Source organism: Alternaria alternata (genome assembly GCF_001642055.1).
Source record: "Alternaria alternata strain SRC1lrK2f unplaced genomic scaffold CC77scaffold_2, whole genome shotgun sequence".
NCBI classification, from domain to species: domain Eukaryota; kingdom Fungi; phylum Ascomycota; class Dothideomycetes; order Pleosporales; family Pleosporaceae; genus Alternaria; species Alternaria alternata.
Window position 1 is genome coordinate 1777220 of NW_017306191.1, and position 20116 is coordinate 1797335.

The 20116-nt window shown below is 51.4% G+C and overlaps 8 protein-coding genes across 8 annotated transcripts; 4 read left to right on the forward strand and 4 right to left on the reverse strand.

The window, feature by feature from the left end:
- The first annotated feature begins 1403 nt into the window (after positions 1-1403).
- CC77DRAFT_337927 (kinase domain-containing protein) lies at positions 1404-3890 on the forward strand. The gene has a single exon (XM_018531320.1). It carries the CDS (start codon positions 1502-1504, stop codon positions 3569-3571), a length of 2070 nt encoding a protein of 689 aa, XP_018391049.1. The 5' UTR covers positions 1404-1501; the 3' UTR covers positions 3572-3890.
- Positions 3891-4948: 1058 nt separating this feature from the next.
- Positions 4949-7139, forward strand: CC77DRAFT_926109 (glycoside hydrolase; the record flags this gene model as incomplete). Its single annotated transcript, XM_018533898.1, has 5 exons — positions 4949-5273; positions 5322-5541; positions 5590-5693; positions 5758-5841; positions 5890-7139. 5 exons carry the CDS (start codon positions 4949-4951, stop codon positions 7137-7139), a joined length of 1983 nt encoding a protein of 660 aa, XP_018391050.1.
- A 111-nt stretch (positions 7140-7250) lies between these two features.
- On the reverse strand, positions 7251-7910 carry CC77DRAFT_1057398 (acyl-CoA N-acyltransferase; the record flags this gene model as incomplete). The annotated part of the gene is made up of 1 exon (XM_018528010.1): positions 7251-7910. One exon carries the CDS (start codon positions 7908-7910, stop codon positions 7251-7253), a length of 660 nt encoding a protein of 219 aa, XP_018391051.1.
- Positions 7911-8424: 514 nt separating this feature from the next.
- Positions 8425-9486, reverse strand: CC77DRAFT_926056 (hypothetical protein; the record flags this gene model as incomplete). Its single annotated transcript, XM_018533895.1, has 2 exons — positions 8425-9389; positions 9441-9486. The coding sequence occupies 2 exons, from the start codon at positions 9484-9486 to the stop codon at positions 8425-8427; spliced, it is 1011 nt and encodes a 336-aa protein (XP_018391052.1).
- Positions 9487-9678: 192 nt separating this feature from the next.
- Positions 9679-10978, forward strand: CC77DRAFT_1016562 (ribosomal protein S2). The gene is made up of 3 exons (XM_018524229.1): positions 9679-9934; positions 10019-10233; positions 10291-10978. Exons 1-3 carry the CDS (start codon positions 9709-9711, stop codon positions 10750-10752), a joined length of 903 nt encoding a protein of 300 aa, XP_018391053.1. The 5' UTR covers positions 9679-9708; the 3' UTR covers positions 10753-10978.
- A 422-nt stretch (positions 10979-11400) lies between these two features.
- Positions 11401-13184, reverse strand: CC77DRAFT_338082 (hypothetical protein). The gene is made up of 4 exons (XM_018531321.1): positions 12910-13184; positions 12694-12858; positions 11856-12503; positions 11401-11801 (listed from the first exon to the last, which is right to left on the reverse strand). The coding sequence occupies exons 1-4, from the start codon at positions 13031-13033 to the stop codon at positions 11410-11412; spliced, it is 1329 nt and encodes a 442-aa protein (XP_018391054.1). The 5' UTR covers positions 13034-13184; the 3' UTR covers positions 11401-11409.
- Positions 13185-13887: 703 nt separating this feature from the next.
- CC77DRAFT_1057402 (FAD-binding domain-containing protein) lies at positions 13888-15608 on the reverse strand (the record flags this gene model as incomplete). Its single annotated transcript, XM_018528011.1, has 3 exons — positions 13888-15072; positions 15149-15243; positions 15308-15608. 3 exons carry the CDS (start codon positions 15606-15608, stop codon positions 13888-13890), a joined length of 1581 nt encoding a protein of 526 aa, XP_018391055.1.
- Positions 15609-18528: 2920 nt separating this feature from the next.
- On the forward strand, positions 18529-20067 carry CC77DRAFT_1037659 (putative O-methyltransferase; the record flags this gene model as incomplete). Its single annotated transcript, XM_018527081.1, has 2 exons — positions 18529-18989; positions 19039-20067. The coding sequence occupies exons 1-2, from the start codon at positions 18825-18827 to the stop codon at positions 20065-20067; spliced, it is 1194 nt and encodes a 397-aa protein (XP_018391056.1). The 5' UTR covers positions 18529-18824.
- Positions 20068-20116: the final 49 nt, after the last annotated feature.

Below are 20116 nucleotides of genomic sequence, written 5' to 3' on the forward strand. Positions count from 1 at the left end.
GACGACCGACAGCGCACGTGGGAATCGGGAGCTCCTACCAAATCCAGTAGCCATCCAGAAATGTCCAAGGTGGTAGTCGCCACAAATGTGGACGAACTGTCAAGCGTGCAAGGCGTGGGGTCGGCCGTGCTCTGAAGGTGAATTGGGTCTTCGGGTCGACCTGTGCGCAGCCTGCCACCATCTCGAGCGGCCTTGCCAACTCAAGTGACCACCCCCTTAAGCAGTATCGACTACTTCGTCTCGAAAGGATAGTGAATGCTGGAACTGTGTCAATATCCTAGAGGATGGCGACCGACAGCTGTTTGTGTGATGCCGCGCTCTGCTGTGCCCTGTTCCGTGCTGCCGTCTCGTTGCGTCCAGGCTGCCCCAGCTGAGGCCTCAGTCGCGTGGTCGCGAGTCATTGCGCCGTTTTCGCTTGCTAGCCACCCAGCTATCATGGGTGTTACCATCCAGCCGAGATGCCGCCGCACAGCCTTCATAGCTAATGCTATGCCGCAATCTGCCTTCATCTAGCAACTGCACTTTCTCATCTTACCTGTTGAGTTGGTGGTTTGTGTAGCCTCGGTTGTGAGGACCCAACCGGCTGTGTCCTATCTCCAGTCGCCGTCTGTCACCTGCATGATACCACTGCATGATAGCAAATGCAGGCGGTATCGCGCCATGAGCATCGGGTGATGCAAAATGGAGCCGCATCTAGGTGCTGATCCTTCCTCTGTCAGCACGATCAACTTTCGCAAGAGTGCGATATGCGATAGGCCTGAAGTGGAGCATGCCCACCCCTTGATTCTTGCGACATCTCTTAACCCCTCGTGAAATGCTTGGACAAGACCAGATGAGAAACCCATCACAGAGTGTCACGTATTAGCCGCCCTTGGGTATGGTTGGCGTGCAGAAAGCCCGGCACCGCTCATTGCTAGACGCGATGCCGCCCCGCTCCAGGAACGGCCCTCCGCAAAAGTCACTGGCATGCTAGTTTAGCATCCGTCTCCCTGCGTCTGTAATTCGCTTGTTGCACCATGTCTTATCAACCTCCCGCCTGGAAACACCCTGGTCACATTGCACATGGCGGCCGCTTTCGGGGCCACGCAGACCTTTCGAGGCAAAAGGCCCTACCTCGCCCTATGCCAACGGCGCTGGAGCATGCGCCTTCTATTGCCATGCTCCTGGTGATTGGCTTCTGGGCGGCGACCCGAAGCCATGTATTCGTCGCCATGCCGCTTGCCACAACTAGAAGCGTTCCGAGAGGCGGATCAAATTCTGTACCACAATCAAAAGCCGATGTTTCTGGCCCCGCTGACGCCTAACAACAGTATCGTCTTACTTACTGAAGGCTGAAGGCTGAAAACCATTCTTCCGCGTCAGTCCGCGTCATCAATCTTATTCCCACTGGACATCACTGGAGATGATCATCAGCTCACTACTGGTCGCGCGACTCATGTCTTGTACCAACACACACGATTCGGCAACATAAGAGCTTTACCTAATCCCACCACTCGACAAGATGAGCGCGAGGACGTTAACGAACGTCGTGAACGATCAGACGGTTGCGCTTAACGCACTGATTTACGGATACGCGGGGCACAGCCTGGTCACCCCGCAACACGCCCTCCAGCAGATATGGTGGACCGAAGAGCGAATCAACGAGAAAGTCAATCATGAATATGTGACCTCGAGGTTGCAGCCAAAAGAAAGGGAACGTCTCACCCAGCCTGTAGGCTTCGGCGACTTGAGCGACGATACCTACATCGAATGGATACTGGAGAAGGCGCGACGACTATTTCTGATATTGGTAGAAATTGGCGAAGCGGATCGAATTTTCGCTGTCGTCGATAGATCGTGGGACGACGATGATCTACCTCTCGAAATGGACGACATCGAACAGCTTTCGCTCTCAAACCGACGCGATAATCACGCCAATGCTCGCTTCTATCACACCCAGTTCACGTTCTTATTGAGAGAACTACGAGAAGGCATACACATAGATTATGCGCCTAATGAGGAGATTCCAGTCGAAAATGTCATGTCGCTACCTGTGGCAGTAAGCTTGCAAGCTTGGTCGCGCATGCATCTCCCGAAAAAGCCCAAGGACATCTTCGTTCGTAGAAGATTTGCGCTAGGTGATGCAGAGACGCCAGACGCTTTTGAACAGGATTTCATGATGGACGTTGAGAGCGCTAGAATGGTCGAGCATGAGCACTTTGCGCCAATCTGGGCCTCGTATACCGCTAAAGGGGTTGGCTACATTGTCACCAACTTCGTAGGCCACCATACACTTCGCACATTCATCGACCACCGTAATCCCACCCAATACCAAAAACTACCGAAGCCCGATCGGAGATGGCTAGTGCTCAATTGGATGCATTGTCTGGCGGATGCCATTGCGACACTGCATCAGAACGGGTTCTGCCACTCTGCTATTCGACCTTCCAACATCCTTGTTGACGAACAAAACGCTATAGCCTTCAGCGACATCGGTAGTCTAGAAACGTTCCAAAAGGATAAAAAGCCCGATGCCATGGATGCCTACATATACAGCGCGCCGGAGGCAAACAACAGCGCAGGGCCGTTCGACCCAAATGGACCTGCACCGTCACCCGTCGTCCCGAGTACTCGACATGCATCAATAATGAGCAAGAGCTCGTCTGGATCCTCGAGTAGTAGTGGCTCACAACGTCAGAAGCTTACCAAGGCTCCTACAACCGATTTCTCTGGATTTAACTTCGGATTCAAGAAGTCAAAACAGAAGCCAGTGCCAAAGAAACGATCGCGAGTCCACGAATCCGAGACGGCAGATATATTCTCCCTTGGTTGCGTGTTCTTGGAGATCATTACGTTCATGCTCAAGAAGAAACCGCATGATTTCGTAAAGCACCGCACATCGAAACAAAGGACCAACACTGGCGGCAAGAATTCCCGGACGGACTCATCGTATCATGTCAATCTTGACAAGGTCGAGACTTGGATAAATCTGCTAGAAAAGGCCTCGTTCGAGCATGACGATGACGCATTTCGTGCAGTACCTCACATCTTGCAGATCATCCGAAGCATGCTTAGCAGAGCGCCCACAGTACGTCCTGCTGCGCGCGACGTTCGCGACAAGATATTTGATATTCTTTTCAACTATACGTCTATTCCTGATATACACTGTGGTGCCCACAAGCATGATGTTGGCATTGCAACGTCTTCGTACTCCGGTTCGGACAGGGCATCGCTAATGACGATGTCGACAATGAGTTCTATGAGCTCGAGTACCTCGGACACGGATACGATCCGCTCAAGCACGACCCGGGTGAGCTCGATACTGAACTCTTATTCCGACCGAACTACCTTACATGGTATTGAGGAAGACGACAGCTCTTCGATAAAGACGTTAGAGCCCATAATCGCCCCTGGCCACGTTGGCAAATCTTATGAGTCGCCTAGAGAAGCGCCCATGCCTCCAGGCTCTCCCACTTCGCCTATATCGCCACGTTCCCCTACATCTCCATCGTTTGCCCGCCCTTCTAGCCCCCTGAGGCCGACTTCATCAAGGGGAAAGTCGTGGTCTAAGCCGTTTATGCTGTTACCGTGAGGCTTGAAAGAAGTCTGGCCTCAGCATAAGGCTCAAGAAGGCATCCCTTTCAATACTCGGTTGCATGATCGGTAGCTTGAGATAGCTAGGCACCCTACGTACTTTGCGAGATTGTGGGGTTTTACACATCGGCAAGCCTGGGCTGCACGTGGCAGTACTCACCCCAGGACCGCAAGGTGACCCAAACAGCAGGATCAAGAAGGCAATCGTCGAAGAAAACAATGCTGTTGTGCGAAGGAGGGGTATGCACGTGGATCGTGGCTGCTGAAAACACAAGGCTTTGGTGAGCTATGATGCAGGGATTGTCGTACTTCCGCGGACGTGTGCATACCCCATGTTCCACACGCATACTTTCTACCCTTACTACATTATAGCGCAAGAATGCTTAATACATACCAACAACGATAACGCTGAGATACTGTCTCTCCGAGTGATCTTTTGAGCATCTGCTTTGCACACACGAAACCATCACGGGTTGACTCTGATCAGCCAAAGTTGCCGAAGCGGGGCCTCCCGGTATCCCGCTTAGTTACATCTACTCTGAATTCAAGGCTGCACTGTTGGTGACCCCAACCCCGACCCCAGGCCATGCTGCTCAACCCTGATCCTGTTGCACTCCTTATGGGATAGTCCATCGCTAGTATATTGAGGTCACTTGCGCAGGTCTCAGCATAAACACAACAATGCTAGAAGCTCGGCATACGTCAGTCGGTTTTGCAGACGTCCACGTGAAAACCCAAAGATTCTTGTATTCACGCTTTTCGACACATTGTAGTGCGTAGCCTGGACGCTGCACTTGACTTCTGGTCGTTGTTGGGTGGTTCGAAATCACAATCCGGCCCCATTTGATCCGAATGGTGCGGGGAATCCATCGGTCTGACAGCCAAGACGCAGATCGCAGCTGATCAGTACTTCCTCTGCATCTGACATCCGGCAGGTAGACATGCATCCCGGTATGCATCTACTGCGTTGCTCTAAGATCATGTCGTGGTTTCGCACTATCAGCCTTGCTGTGTTCGAGCCAACATGCTCATGCAGTAACTCTTGGACATACTGTAACTACTTGCCAGGAGTCAAGAATCTGATCAGCCGGTCCAGCCACGCGACTATTTTGGCATGTGCAAACCTGCGCCGAGCTATTCCAATACTGCAGTGATCGTCCAAGGTGTACAGCCACCAGGATCATCCCGCCGCTATCCCCAGAGCCAAGAATATCGATATGCAGCTACGCAGCCATCACAGGTACCTAGGTACCATTGAACTATGCCGCTATTAGTCACCTCCTTGCTGAAAAGCTTAAAAGGCGTCATCATCTTGTCAATCTTGACTATTCTTCATCGCAACCCGGATGCGCACCTGGTATCCGGTCCTGTCAATATGCAACTTAGTTTTGGTATAGTCGCGAGCTTCTTAGCATTGGCCTCTACCGCTCATACCGACAAAAAGATCTATTCACGTCAAAGCAATGGCACGGAATACAAAGTCGGATACACCCCTTTGAAGACAGACTGGACAGATACGGTGGGAACCAATCCATGGCCTGAATATCCACGACCACGCCTTCAACGGCCTGACTGGAAAAACCTCAATGGCGTTTGGGGTTACAGAAATACTACCAATGGATCAGACGCATCGCCTCCGTTTGGACAGACACTCGAGAATCCTGTTCTAGTCCCCTTCTGTCTCGAGAGTGCTCTTTCAGGTCAGTCCGCTCAGGCTTCCTACTAGGCACAGTACTGACGCTGCCAAGGCGTGACAGGTAAGGGTCGCATGTGGAGTTGGTACCAGACCACGTTCGAAGTGCCCACGTCTTGGCCCAGTGACAACAGTGTCATTCTGAACTTTGGCGCTGTTGATTATGAAGCCACCATCTTTGTCAATAGCCAGAAAGCTGGTTTCCATAGAGGTGGATACTTTGAGTTTAGTGTAGATGTGACGCCGTATTTGAACATGAACGGGACGAATGAGCTGTAAGTTTACCCACTCAGGGATTGAGAACAAAGCTGATGAGAACGCAGACTGGTATATTCCTTTGACCCGACAGATGTGGATGATGTTCAGATACCAATCGGAAAGCAAACCTTGAACCGAGGCGGAATGATCTGGTATACGCCTTGCAGTGGTGAGAAATGTCCCTGTACGAACTGCACGTGGGACACAAACTGACTTCGGACACGTATCTTTAGGCATCTGGCAAACCGTCTGGCTTGAATCAACACCGAAAGAGCACATCTCCAAACTCGATCTGACAGCAGACATGAACGGGAATGGTAAATGCAAAGCATATTTTCACATATGCCATAGCTAACATGACGAAGTGAATGTATTTGTGCATAGTAGCACCAACTCTACGAGCACTGCATACGAGATCACGGTTCATGAACTGAACTCTAATGACGCTAAGGCGACAGCGACGGGTACAAGCGGATCCTCATTTACCTTTACTGTTAGCTCACCGGAGCTATGGACTCCAAGCAGTCCGGTCTTGTATAACATCACGGTCAAGATGGGTAGTGATACTATCCAGAGCTACACTGGATTTAGGACTGTTTCCCGAGGTGCCATCAACGGTATCCAGCGCCCGCTCCTAAACGGACAATTCATCTTTCCCTTTGGCACTCTGGATCAAGGCTACTGGCCAGACGGAATTTACACACCTCCAAGCGTAGAAGCCATGGTGTACGATCTCAAAGTACTGAAAAATGTCGGCTACAACATGGTACGTAAGCATATCAAGGTAGAACCGGCGCTCTTCTACAGAGCTTGCGACGAGATGGGAATGTTGGTCATTCAAGACATGCCTTCGCTTCGACCAGACTTACCAGACGGTGTATGTGGCAGCAAGCGCTTAGCAGGCGAAGCCGCGCAAGCAGAGTTTGACCGGGAGTTGGGCTTGATGGTCGAGCAGTTGAAGTCGTACCCTAGTATATTTGCTTGGACGATTTACAACGAAGAATGGGGTCAAGCTACTAATGGTCCTCCGTGGCCCGAGTTTAATCTGACGGATATGGTCCGGAAGATTGATCCTACTCGTCTAGTCAATGCTGTCAGCGGCTGGACCGACCACAGAGCAGGTGACTTTGACGATAATCACCATTACTCCACACCCCAATGCGGAACGCCATTCTGGTCTAACCAAGGTAGCGGCTATGATTCTGCCTATGATAGCTCACGCATTGGCCTTCAAGGCGAGTTCGGTGGCATTGGAACCCAACTTGTGGAAAACAACTTTGACCACGCCTGGTACAAGGAACTGAGTAGCCAAACTGCATACGAGCTTACCAATGGGACCGGATGGTGGAACTATCGTTGTCACGACTTACTCGTGCAACTGCGCGAGCAAATTGATCTATTCGCATGCTCAGGAGGCGTTTGGACACAGACCACAGACGTGGAGGGGGAAGTCAACGGAATGATGACTTACGACAGGAAGATCATTCGCATGAACGAGACGATGTGGAAGCAAGATATACAGGCGCTTTATGACGCCGCGGAGAGAAGGGCCAATAACGCTACGATGGTCATCAGAGCTACAGATATGGAGGGGTTGCAGTACGGTATGTCCTGAGCGGACGGGAAGATCCATATAGACTATCGGCAACTAGTTTAACCCCCGGCCATTATCGTCTAATCATGAATCACAGCTATAGTTCTGTGCATAAGTGGCTTTTGTTCACTCTCAGCTGCTGAGTCTCTGCCATTCTCTCTCTAGCATACCAAAGATTACCACATCCCACCACTGTCCCTCATACCACACGCTCTCTCTCTCCCTCCCTTCAAGCACAAATCCCAACTTCTCATACAACCGTACAGCACCTTCGTTGTAGGTGAAAGCTCGAACTTTGACTCGGTGCAGACCTGCACGTTTGAAGGCATAGTTAAGCGCCCAATTGATGGCTTCAGAACCATAACCCTTGCCCTGGTATAGCGGAAGGATATCAAGTCCAATCTCAGTGTTCCGGTGATGTTGTTTGTGCATCGGCAGCGCATGCATATGAAGCTCACCGACGGCAGTACCAAGTTGTTCGTCAACCACTTCTCCATTCTTCCTTCGTTGCGCAAAGTCTTTCGATCGGTCCTCGTCATTCATAAGGGTAGTTTCCGTTGTGTGGGGCAGCCAGATGATGGCACCCAGGAGGCAGTCGTCGAGTAGCCCTTTCATGAACGATTCCGAATCTGAAGTGCTAGGCAATTTGATATTATTAAAATTACTGTTTGCGAAACCGGAGTGGTCAGCGCTTATGGCGTGGAAGACAGATATGTCGCTTGGACGGATAGCACGGTAGTGCAGCCGCTGACTAGACCATGGGTCAGCCTGAGGCGGGGACCTTGTCGACATGCCTTCGACTATTCTGGTTATGGCAGGGAGGACGTCTCGAGAGGTTCAAGTATGCGTAGTTCAGCTTGTGGCAAAGTAGTGATTGTAAAGTTCTTTGAACTGAACAACTTGGCAGACTTTGAGTGGGAGGTATGTTGACAGGTAGATAATGACTTGCAATGATGGGTTCAGTGTGATTACGCCCTTTACTAACATCCTTCGCGTGAAAACGCCCTTGCTAGCCATGAGCCGAATGGAAGAATCCAGGACTAAGCTTGCCTAAGATAGGCTAGCGAGAATGCCGTCAAACAAACGATGGGATAATTCGATCCATCTCACCTGTTCGTGGGTCACTGCAAAAGGCGCTTCGACAAGTCACAAGACATTCGTGCGATGGCGTCCATGCCGGCAAAATGTGGACGTGAACGCTGTGATAGAAAAACATGTGTGATAGACAAACATGCTATGTTCACACAGAGTCGAAAGTTGTTCTACAAGGTTTATCCACAAGTACACTGCATTCATCTTCATGCTCTCACAAGGATATCTCGCCTCTCCAGGTGCCCTCAGTCAACCCAAGCGTTTCAATGCAATGCTGCCACCTCGGGCCGCCTCTTTCCTTCCTTCTCAGATATTGTAACAGCTTCTGCCTCCTGTGCACCAGCAGCCGCAGGTTTCGCTTGTTGTGCTTGTCGCCCTTTCCTCTTGACTGTAAGAAATCTGCCAGGGTTTTGATCTTGGCGGTCAAGATGGCAATCTGGACTTCGGAAGAGCCTGTATCGGGTCCGACTCGCTTCGCGGCTGCTGCTTTGTTTGTCTCTGGGCGGACGACGCGTGTTTCATCAGCACCAGACCGACTCAGCGATGGGGCCTTGGGTGGAAATATTTTGTCGGTCTTGTGGCGTCCAAATGTCTCGATACAACGTGAGATGTTCACACGCATACGATCTTTGCTCGACCCGTTTTCAAGGGCCGTAATACGGGCGATGGCCTCAGCGGCTCGGGCATGATCCTTCTTATTTTGCTCTTCAATCTCTTCAGCCGATTTCTCGATTTCCGTTATCCTTCCAGCATATATGTCACTGCTCCATTGGGTAGATGCAGGTGTGGTGTGCTTTTCAACGTCGCTCAGCGGCACAGCTAATTCTTGGCTCTTCTGGAGCTGCTGGTAAACGGTTTCGGGATCGAAGGCATAGTTAAGGTGCTTCTGGTCCTTTGGTACGTTTTTGCCTTGTTCGTGTTCAATCGGCTTTCCAGTATCGAACGACTGCACAAATGGTGTGGAAACGCCACGGACAGGGTCTCCAAGACTGGCAACCCGGCCTTGTTCGAGCTCAGCGCGGCGCGTGAGGTTGGCAGCCTTCTTCCTGTTCCGCTGGGCGACTATGTACGGGTCATTGGCAAGGCGTTTCTTCTGTCGCTCAATTGATTCGGCGTGAACTCGCGATGTGGAGGCGAAAGTTCGAATGGGCAGGGTGAGTTGGTATGACACGGATGAGGCTGGAGGGGCATGTCAGTACGAGGCACTGGAAAATGTTCTATCGTACGTACATGTCGGCGCCCGCAGGCACGACAAAGCTGGTATTCGCGGCGGCATTGCTGGCTACACACTCGCTGCCACCACCCTCGAATCTTTTGCGGATCCATGACCGGCGACTGGTTTCGCCGATGCCGGCAGCGCTGTGACGCGAAGCCCGTTGGGGACTAGCCGTTCCCACACGATATTCGCATCGTCCAAGTCCCTCCACCAAAAGTTCCCTCGCACGCAACACGACAACTTCTCTATACCAACCAGCTTGTACAGCGCCAAACCGTCAAAATGGCTCCTTCCAACCTTCCCGCCATCTTCAACCCCACCCAGCAGGACATTGAGATGCTCCTGGCTGCTCAGTGCCATCTCGGCAGCAAGAACCTCCAGGTTCACATGGAGCCATACCTGTGGAAGACCAGGCCCGACGGTGTCAACGTCTTGAACATTGGCAAGACCTGGGAGAAGATTGTCCTTGCCGCGCGCATCATCGTCGCCATTGACAACCCGGCCGACAGTACGTTTGCTCGCGCAATTCGAGACCGACAATCTTGAAACATGCGACCATTTGCGAAAATGGAATTTGGCTGACACCGTGTAGTCTGTGTCATCTCTGCCCGTCCCTACGGACAGCGTGCCGTCCTCAAGTTCGCATCGCACACCGGTGCCACCGCCATCGCTGGTCGTTTCACCCCCGGTAACTTCACCAACTACATCACCCGTTCCTTCAGGGAGCCCCGCCTGGTTATCGTCACCGACCCCCGCACCGACGCCCAGGCCATCAAGGAGGCTTCCTACGTCAACATCCCCGTCATTGTAAGCATGAAATCGCGTGGAATCAGCGATTGAAGCAGGCGGACTAACATGTGACAGGCCCTCTGTGACGGAGACTCACCTACCGAGTACGTCGATGTTGCCATCCCCACCAACAACAAGGGTCGCCACGCTATTGGTTTGATCTGGTGGATGCTTGCCCGTGAGGTCCTCCGCCTCCGCGGCACCCTCGCCAACCGCGAGACCGAGTGGGACGTCATGACTGACTTGTACTTCTACCGCGACCCCGAGGCTGAGGAGAACAAGGACAGCGCTGGTGTTGAGGAGGCCAAGGTCCCTGGTGCCGACGAGGTTGGCCCTGGTGCCGTCGCTGATGGCTTCACTAGCGAGTGGGAGGTCTCCGGCGCATCTGCTGGTGCTTTCACTGCCCAGGCCGCCGCTGCCCCCGGCACCAGCTGGGACGCTGACACCGCCGACTGGGCTGCGTCTGGCGATGCTCAGACTGGCAACGAAGGCTGGGGTGCTGAGACTGCTGCCCCTGCTACCACCACCCAGTGGTAGATATCATCTTGAGCATCTTCGTCAATTCTTCTCTTACATACCCTGTCTTTGACAACCACTGGCATGTCGGCGTAGGAGTAGGGAAAGGAAAAGGAAAAAAATGAGACCATTTGACAAAAACTCAAGAATACCATGCTTTCAGTGGAGAGGGTCGTCTTGAGGGATATGATCAATGCTACGCGCTTATGAGGGAAAGATATCCATGCTTCTCTGAGGTATGGGGGAAAGCCCTGTGCTGGCGATCGGGTTGTACTTAATTGGCGCCCAGTCCTTCAATGCGAACCTTGCACCATGACTACCACGATCACCTGTCCCCACTGTTGATATGATTCCACTTGAGCCTGTAAAATGCTGAGCCTGCCAAAGGTTAATGTTGCCTCATCCATGCGTGAGCCATGTGCGGTGCTTGATGGATTGGTACTGAACTGGAACACACTGCGATGGTTGCAACTAATATTCTTGAAACGTATACAATTGAAAAACCTTTTTCGTCAATCCATAATCCCGTGTTGTACGTACAATGTCATGCCAAAAATCTATAGTTCAAGATATGTACAACGAAACATGATACCGAGCATTTGGCGTATGCTTCACCAAAAGAATTGTCCACGTTCAAGTCGCATGGACAGATGCCTCTAGATGTCATATGTGACGCACTCAAAGCAAGGCGAAGATGGCAACTACACCCGCGAACAGAGCACCCATGCCCTTGAGCTCCTTGGCTAAGCTGTCCGCAGCAGCACCAGTGGAGGCAGGTCCAGAGGTTTCTGCTCCACCAGATCCAGATGAGCCAGACTCTTGCGCACCGGAACCTCCAGTCGCTGTCGCGCTGGAGCCCGCAGATGTAGGGGTTCCGTTGAAGTCATGCTTTTGACCCAGCGTAGGAAGTGGCGATGTAGGAACAACCTCCCAGACCGATGCAGTGTAGTCTGGGCATGCGACAGGCGAGTTTGTTGGGTTGTATTCCGATGCCTTCACGCCGGTTGGGTTGAGTGTTGCCCACACAGCAGAGAGGTTGGGGAAGTCAGGTTCAACTGGAGTAGGCTTTCCTGCGGAAGTCATTAGTCTAAATGCATGCGTAGAGTGCGCCACACAGAACGTACCTGAGCGAGGGAAGCCATCCGGCGGTGCAGAAGGGCTGGCTGGGTCGACGTGAGGGCCATAGCTGATGAGTCCATAGTCGTTTTGCTCCTCGATCCATTCGTAGATGATGCTTCCAGACCAGACATCGGACATTTCTCCAAATAACGCCTCCTGATCCTTGAAATCGCGGGGCTTCACGGTGTTGCAACCCGTCTCCGACATGAAGATTGGGATGTGCAAATCCTCGGAGTTCTTCTCCAGCTGGTCGTAACCCGATTGTTGGTACGTACTCTGTCCACACCAAGAGTAAGCATTCAGGCTGAAAAAGTCTAGGCGCTCAGACGCATTGCTACCACAGGCCAGATAGTTCTGAAGCATAGGTCGGAGAGATGCGATGTCGGCAGCTGAGTACCCAATAGGGATACTGCGGTAGCCCTTCTCATCGCGATAAGCCTTCATGTCTCGGGCAGCGGCCTTGATGTAAGGGGCGGTAACAGAGCCATTGGCAGTGGTAATAGCCTCGTTACCGATGAAAAAGCCAGCCACGTTGTCGTATTGATGGAACTCATCCATGACCTTGGCAAAGGCGTCGCGTTGATCGGTCTCCCAGCGAGGAGTGTTCTGCTCGACTTGGGTATCGAACGTGTCGAGGTCGACCCAGATGTAGACTATCAAAGACAAATTAGCCTCATGCACCTTGGGGAACTTGTGTTCACAAAGCTGTTGCTTTGCGCCAGTTGACAATGAAAAGCTCATGTCCAAGTTGTAGCTAGAAGCGAATTGTACCCCAGAGGCATACACTGCCCCCAGTACAGCCCAATAGACACAGACTTGATCTCATATGTGCGGTGTACGTACTTCCAGCGTCAGCGAATGTCTTCATGCAATCGGTGTGATCCGCATCAGGATCCACATGGTAAACACGGATCGAGTTGGCGCCGATGGTCTTCATGAGGGCAGAGTCGAGACCACATTGTGTCGCGTCGATGAGGGGATCGTCGGGTACCAGTTGGTAGGCGATACCTGCCGGCTTTGGTCAGTAGCGGTTTTGGTTTCACGAGCTGGCGTTCGTACCCTTGACGAAGAATTGATTGCCCTCGCTGGTGAAGAACTTGGAGCCCTTGACCTCAATGGTAGGAATAGCCGACGCGACAGAACTCAAGCCAGCCAGTAGGCTCAGCGATAGAAATTGAACCATCTTATAGCACTGCGACAGGTGATGGGTTTGGCCGCTGGATCCTCGGGTGTGGTTGCGGGAGAAAACAGGTCGCGATAGCTTTGCGCAGATGTTGAGCAAATGCACTAGCTCGCCAGAAGCACAGAGCAAACAGCGACGGAGCCGGTGAGTAACGAGTGAAGGACTGAGCCGTAGAGAAAGAAAGCGCAACGAGGGTGAATCGGTTGAGGGAAGGAAGACGAGAAATACCCGTCGACACAAACAGACTTCCGAACCAAGCTATCAATCCTTCTAATCTCCATCACGTATCGGGCAAGCACCATCATGCCTGCTTGCCGCAAGTCCATCCAGCCTTCCCTAAGCGGCCCCAGTAGCAAGGCACGAACGGCAACGAGGTACATCATGACATTGGAAGAGGACAGGCGCAGTGGGCCCCAGCCGAGACGTGCGCCTGTGTCGCGTCGATCGTCTGAGCTTGTTATTGGTCAATACGCGTTAAGCCTGCTGGCGTGCAGCCTTGATACAGCTAAGCCGTGCACGGCGGGAAATCGCTTCTGCTTGATTGCCTTAGCGCGTCAAGGCTATGTGGAACCCCTCCACGGCTAGAGAAGCCGATACTGCAACACAACAACGGGTATTGGTTACGCCTGTTTCATCCTCAAGCCTTTGCATTTAATGTTGAAACAAAGAGACTCGATGAAAGCCGCATGCAGACTTATCGGCGCTGACACCAGACCTAGGACGTGTAAAAGCTCATGGGAAGGATACTCAATGATCAGGACAACTGTCGCACATAAGAACTAGAGTACTAGCTCTACTCTCATTTCTAGTACTGTGTGCGGAGTATCCAGCCGAATTTGAAAGATTGCCCAAGTTCACAAGTAGAAGACTACCACTAACAAAACCATAGACAACAGGGTACACTGCCCCATATAGGCTGGTGCCACGGAGCCCGAAGTCGGTGGAGGAGACTGTTGAATCGGACATATTGAGGCATTATAGGTAGTCGACACAGTCTGAGGATTGCGAAAGACATTATCAGGATCGAGCGCCGCCTTGACCGTCTGCAAGCGAGGCACATTGCAGCCCCAGTAAGACCGCTGTGGATCCCCAAGCTCAGGGTCGACATAACCTGGATATGCACTCTGATCTGCGCCCGTCTCATTCTGCACCAGGAGGCTGAGGCCGGCCAAGAAGCTCTTGGAGACATCGCTGACGGGCTCAGTAAGACTGACGACGTAGCTCTGCATAAAATAGAGCGCATCACGGTGCCAGTACGCGGAAGCCGTCTGAGAAACATCGGATATGGCGCCGCCTTCGAGATCCCAGATGACGAGCCACACGGGTGATCCTTTCTCTGTCGCATTGATGTACGAAAACATCAATTGAATGGTTTCGTTCGACATCAGTGTCTTGTTCGTCGTCTTGACACTCTTGGCGTAGAAGTGCAGCGGGAAGCTGCCAGTGGCTGTAAGAGTGGGGTCGCCGAGGCCCATGAATGGCACGGTGACAACGGTGCTCTGCGCAGATACGGCTGAGCTATTGGCAGGCATGATAGACTTGGTGTCTAGCGCATCGAACTCAGATCGCGGCCCATAGAAGATGCCATTGATGATCATCGAGCCTTGGCTGAGAGTGACAGTGCTGGAAAACTGGCGGCTGAGATTGGGCTGCGAGACGAGTGTTTGCCAACCTTGGAATGTGCTTGTGAAAGAGGTCGTATCCCTGGCCGTGATGTTGTACGCATACTGGGTAATCTCAGATGGCGCAGGTGCAGTCTTCATGGTGAACTCTGTAACAATAGCGAACGAGAAACCAGCGCCTCGGATAGCGAAGAACAGGTCAGGGTTCGTGCTTGCGCTGGCTGTCACAATGGAACCGTTTGCGACCACGCACTGCGCTGATACGATCTGATCAGTTGCCAGTCCCAGCTGTCGACTGAGTGTTCCGAGACCGCCAATGGTCATGTGGCCACCTGAGCCGATGACGTCCACTTCACCGTATGCCATAACCCGCCCGAGGGGTTGCAGCTTCTGCGAGAGGTTTCCGAGAAGGTTCCCCTATACAAGTTGTTCAAGTCAGCTGAGGAAATAACGAAGGGTCTTCTAGTCTGTTCAATGTTAGGAGGCGACGTACTGGACCAAAAGTAACCGTCTGATCAGTCTCGTTGTAACTGAAAGCACCCATATTCTTCATGTTCATTACCAGGGACCCATTGAAGCCTCCCAATCCTAATTGTAACGCAATTATTAGCAACTCCACTACCACGAGTCTTCTTCGTGGACTCTGCCTTACCATAGTTCGCATAGCTATGGCCGCCACTGCGCGCCTGTACTGCAACTCCTGCTGTATGCGCACACTTGACGGCTTGCGATACTTGCTGTTGCGTCTTTGTGGATATAATTGCAGCTGGAATATTGAGGTGATCCAGATTGTATGGTGTCACGTCCCCTTGTAAGAACAGTGGGTCTTCAGGTAGGGAGTAAAGGTTGGTGTCGTTACCGAAAGCCGACTCCAAACATTGTAAAAACGTGCCGTTCGAAGCTTTAACAGCAACCGCGGCGGTGGGTATGGTTACCAGCCCGAGGTTCTTCATTGTCGATAAGAGATGGTTGAGCAGAAACCAGGCAAGGTCACTTAGCGGGCGGATGAAGCAGTTGCCCAGCTTTAGAGTATTCCGTCCGAAACTCATCTCATTTCTTTTTGAATGGCATGGTCTGCTTGGATTCTCACCCGGGCTGCAAGCTCTAGTGAACGAGATCCAGCTGGTCTTACATGCAGCTGTCTTACACCTCAGCCGGACGGACTTAGCAAGCCACGACGCCCCGCCGCCCCCAACAACTCCTCGTGCGCCATGAAAACGCAGTGTCAAGAGCCGTAAGGCTGCAGCGTGCCTGTATTTTGGGAAGGTTGAAGGCACGATATCATCAGACTCTCAATCTGCAGATACAGCCGGTCAGTGCGGGAGTGACGAACGGAAGATAAGGGCGAGCAAAAACTGTTAAAGAAGTGCTCTTACATCAGAAACATGAGGACATGTCCGTAACTAAATACGCGTCGTTGCAGGTTAGTTACCCCGCATCTTACATGCAACTAGTAATTGAGGCGCGAATACTAGCCCTTTCCAAAGGGCTAGTATGTGCTTTAACTTTTTAGCAAGACGTAAGCACTCTAGTGCTCTAGCAAATGCTAGCTGCACGCGGTCCGTATGCAATGCGCAAACTGAAGGTACTATCATACAACTTATAATGGCTTACTACATGCCCTTATCATTCCAATCCATTCTTACTTCAACTGTTCGGACAATGCCTCGTTGACTTTCACGACTGGCTACATCGTCCTTATCTATCGCTTTGTCGAGAGTATGCATTTCTACTTCTGCGCTGACAAGAGCAAGGTCTGAGTTTGATTCGTTTTGTCGTTCCAATCGGTCCCTCCCTCTAGTTGCAGACGAAAAGGGATCGAGAGCTAAGGACCTTGAGTGAGGGGCCGATCTCGATGTGAGACCGCGTTCCCAAACACGATTAAAGAATGGACGCATAGTGGGAACGCAAGCAGCTATGATAACAATGTTTTGCTCAACCCTGCCAAAGAATTAGTACATAGGCTTTAGTTTTGATGAGGGAACGTGACGTACAAGCCCCACAGGACGAGCGGTACAGGTTTCCATACTACGCATTGATTAGTGTCGTTCTATCATCGTCCCTTGAGGAATTCACAAGGGTCTGTCGTGTCTGTAAACAGTGGTAGATATGTTCCCTTCACTGTAGTGACGACTGCGGACAGCATAGTCATGCTCATCATGGCAATCAGCCCTGCTTTTGTAAAACGAGGCATCTGAAGATTCCAGAATGCGCGTGATGGAACAATTGCTAGAACCATGTCTGTAAGTGCAGTGTATGCACAAAGCCAGTAAGAGAAGTAGTTGACAATATCCGGGCTCAGCATGAGCCTGGCAGGGTTTTCTCCCACAGCTTGCTAGTTGGCTGACATTGTGCAAACACTAGGGCGATAGTGATGATGGCGAAGATGACCTGCAAGATCGCCATTGTATGTAAGGCGATGGTCCGCTGTGGGTTCAAGGGAAGAATTTGACAAACAAGTATCGCGATAGATATGTTTGGGAAACTGAATGCAGCTACCGCATGCTACTTAGAGAGAGGAACTGTAATGATATGTTGCAGGTCACCTACCGATATTGAAAGCTGCAAACATGTCAGCTCAGACACCGCTGGAAGAGGACCACCGTTGTGACCAACTTACGATATCCAAGCATTTGAACCTTAGCACCCTGGAACAGTCGCTGGTTGCCATACTTTTCTGCCACTACTGCTGTGTGCTGGCCGAATCCCAACTGAACTCCATAATGTACGAACGATGAGGCGATGACACTAAAAATCTGTTGGAATCATGAGAACCCAGTCTTGCTCGATGGAAAGGCTGTGCAGCAACTCCATACCAGTGACAGGAAGATGAAGAAGTCGTCCCATCCAACGACGTGGACTATCCTTGCTCGAGCAAAAAGCTTGATACCACAGTCATAACTGCGGCTCCAGTCATGACCCATGCTACAACTAGAACCTCTGTCTGTCTGTTCTCGGTGAGATCCACAGACTCTGCCATCATTGCAGAGTCTTCTACGTGTTGGAAAGGGAAGCAAGGCACCTGAAAACAAAAGCACTCAGACTTCGATAGTATTAAGATGTGATCGCGGTTGCATTTCACTATGCAGACCGACGGTTTGTAGGAACATACGACGAAGAGCTCGAGGCGAGCAAATATATTGGGATGGCACTCTGGTCAAGGGATGAAAATTAACACGATGAGGTCAATCCTACATCGAGGTCAATCACTCCCAAGGCCACGGTACAAATTACGAAACATGGACAAGGGTTACGAACCAGCTCATCCAGTGTCGTGTATCCTGCCTCGAATCGAAAGGCTGGCATTATTTCATCAAGCCAAGAAGCGGCAGAGTTGTTAATCTCGTTCGTTGGAGAGCACAGGGATTCTCCATAGAATTCTTATTGATGTTTAGTCTCATCCTTCGAAAATCCTGAATGCTGTGAGGATGTGGCACAGTTGCTTCGGACGAATTTCTCTGTTTGCGTCTGCGCAAATTTACCTAATACCGCATGCTACCTGCAGGGTCGCCTCACTCAGGATAGCATTTTGTCATACTAAACAAAGCTATAAATCTGTCTTCTGTTGTACTCAGTTGTGTTGGGTAATGGTGTCCAGAGAGGTTGCGATGTACTGTGCATGGCTTCTCTCGGGTGTTCATACATTAACGGAATCTTGACCGAGCCGTGTCCCTGGGGCCGTCGCTCCAGCCCGCACCCCACAAAAATACCATATAGGTTACCTAACTATCCAGATCCGGTCGAACCTTATCGAACCAACGTCGCGATAAGGATGGGATGGCAATAGGCGCAGCCCTCCCTGGTTTGAACAAGTTGTCTGTAAGCTCGTCAAGTACCTAGGTAGGTACCTAGGTATCTCTGATATGAAGTCGTGCCTACTCGGGCCGGCCAGCGCTGGACATAGAATGCCTTGTAGATGTGTCTTTAATGTGCCAACGCAACGTTTTTGTACCCTCAGCTATGTCACTGAAGCGGTAGTGAGGAAGCCGTACACGTAGTGCGAGTCATGAACAGCGTCGCATAGCGCCACAGGAAGACAGCAGCCGCACTGGGTGCGACTTCCACCAGGGGGTCTGTACGTACGGAATTCTTATATAAAGCGTCTTGACTCTTTGATTCTTGCACCAAGGTCGGAAGAAATCGACTTCATCACTCTACACCCAGGCAGTATGTCGACATCAGTTCCAATCATTCTCGAGCGCATCACGTCGGCCGGCAAGGCTTTCGAAAGCAACGAAGTTGGTTCACGGGAAAACTTAATCGACCTTGCCAGAGACCTCATAGCAAGTCTCGAGATTCCGAGTGAATTCCTACAAAGAAGTTTTTGGGCGGAGGTTGGTCGCCCAAATCCGAATGGACGCGATTGCGCTAATCATATCGAAGCCTGCATTATCTGCACATTGCAAGATTGCCGTTGAAGTCAAGCTCTTCCAACATCTCAAGGATGCAGGCGAAGCTGGCCTCAGCGCCGATGATCTTGCACGGAAAACAGGCGTTGAGTCGACTTTGCTACGACGGATCATGCGTCACCTGATTGCCATGAAGGTTGTTGCCTTCTCTAATGACCGTTTCCTCGGGTCAAACCTCAGCGATGGGCTTGCAGCAGAGAACTACCAAAAAAGTATCGACTTCTGCTATGATGTTGCACGGCCATCATTCAATCGCTTTCCCGACTTCTTTAAGACTACGGACTACAAGTCACCGGCCTCGCCTACGGATGGGCCTTTCCAAATGGCGCATGGAACGCAGCTGCCATTCTTTCCATGGCTGGAGGCTACACCACCCCATCTAGATGAGTTCGGTAACTTCATGTCAGCGTACCGGGCTGGTAAGGCGAACTGGTTCGATCCAGGTTTTTATCCAGTCGCCGACCGACTGATCGAAGGCTTCAATCCTGCCAACAACGAAGTGTTGCTGGTAGATGTAGGTGGTGGCCGGGGACATGATGTCCAGCAATTCGTGGCGCAGTACAAGGCACAGCCTGGGAAGGCTGTGCTCCAGGACCTAGAACCTGTCATCGCTAGTATCCAGGATAAGGACAAACTGCCATTCGACAGCACGGTTCACGATTTCTTCACCCGGCAACCAATCAAGGCCGCAAGGGCATATGCACTCCATTCTATACTACACGATTGGAGTGACGAGGAAGGAATCAACATCCTCGAGAACTTGAAACCTGCACTCAAGCCTGGGTACTCGCGGGTGTTGCTGAACGAGATCGTGTTGTCGGAAGAGAAGCCCACTATTGCTGCCACATCGATGGACATGATGATGTTAGCACATCTCTCTGTACATGAGAGAACTGAATCGGATTGGAGAAGGATACTGCAAAAGGCCGGATTAGAATGTCTACATGTATATAGCTACCCAGGCGTTGCAGAGAGCGTTATAGAAGCAGAACTAAAACAGTAGAGATTATATAGAGAGATATATAATTAGATCTTTAATACTCTAGAAAATA

Bases quoted from the DNA above. Each gene is read 5' to 3' on its own strand.
- CC77DRAFT_337927 (XM_018531320.1), top strand. From the start codon at position 1,502: ATGAGCGCGAGGACGTTAACGAACGTCGTGAACGATCAGACGGTTGCG.
- CC77DRAFT_338082 (XM_018531321.1), bottom strand. From the start codon at position 13,033: ATGGTTCAATTTCTATCGCTGAGCCTACTGGCTGGCTTGAGTTCTGTC. The intron at 12,504-12,693 runs GTACGTACACCG...TGTCTTTGATAG, and splicing joins GACATTCGCTGACGCTGGAA to TCTACATCTGGGTCGACCTC. The intron at 11,802-11,855 runs GTACGTTCTGTG...TGACTTCCGCAG, and splicing joins GGATGGCTTCCCTCGCTCAG to GAAAGCCTACTCCAGTTGAA.
- CC77DRAFT_1016562 (XM_018524229.1), top strand. From the start codon at position 9,709: ATGGCTCCTTCCAACCTTCCCGCCATCTTCAACCCCACCCAGCAGGAC. The intron at 9,935-10,018 runs GTACGTTTGCTC...GACACCGTGTAG, and splicing joins CATTGACAACCCGGCCGACA to TCTGTGTCATCTCTGCCCGT. The intron at 10,234-10,290 runs GTAAGCATGAAA...AACATGTGACAG, and splicing joins ACGTCAACATCCCCGTCATT to GCCCTCTGTGACGGAGACTC.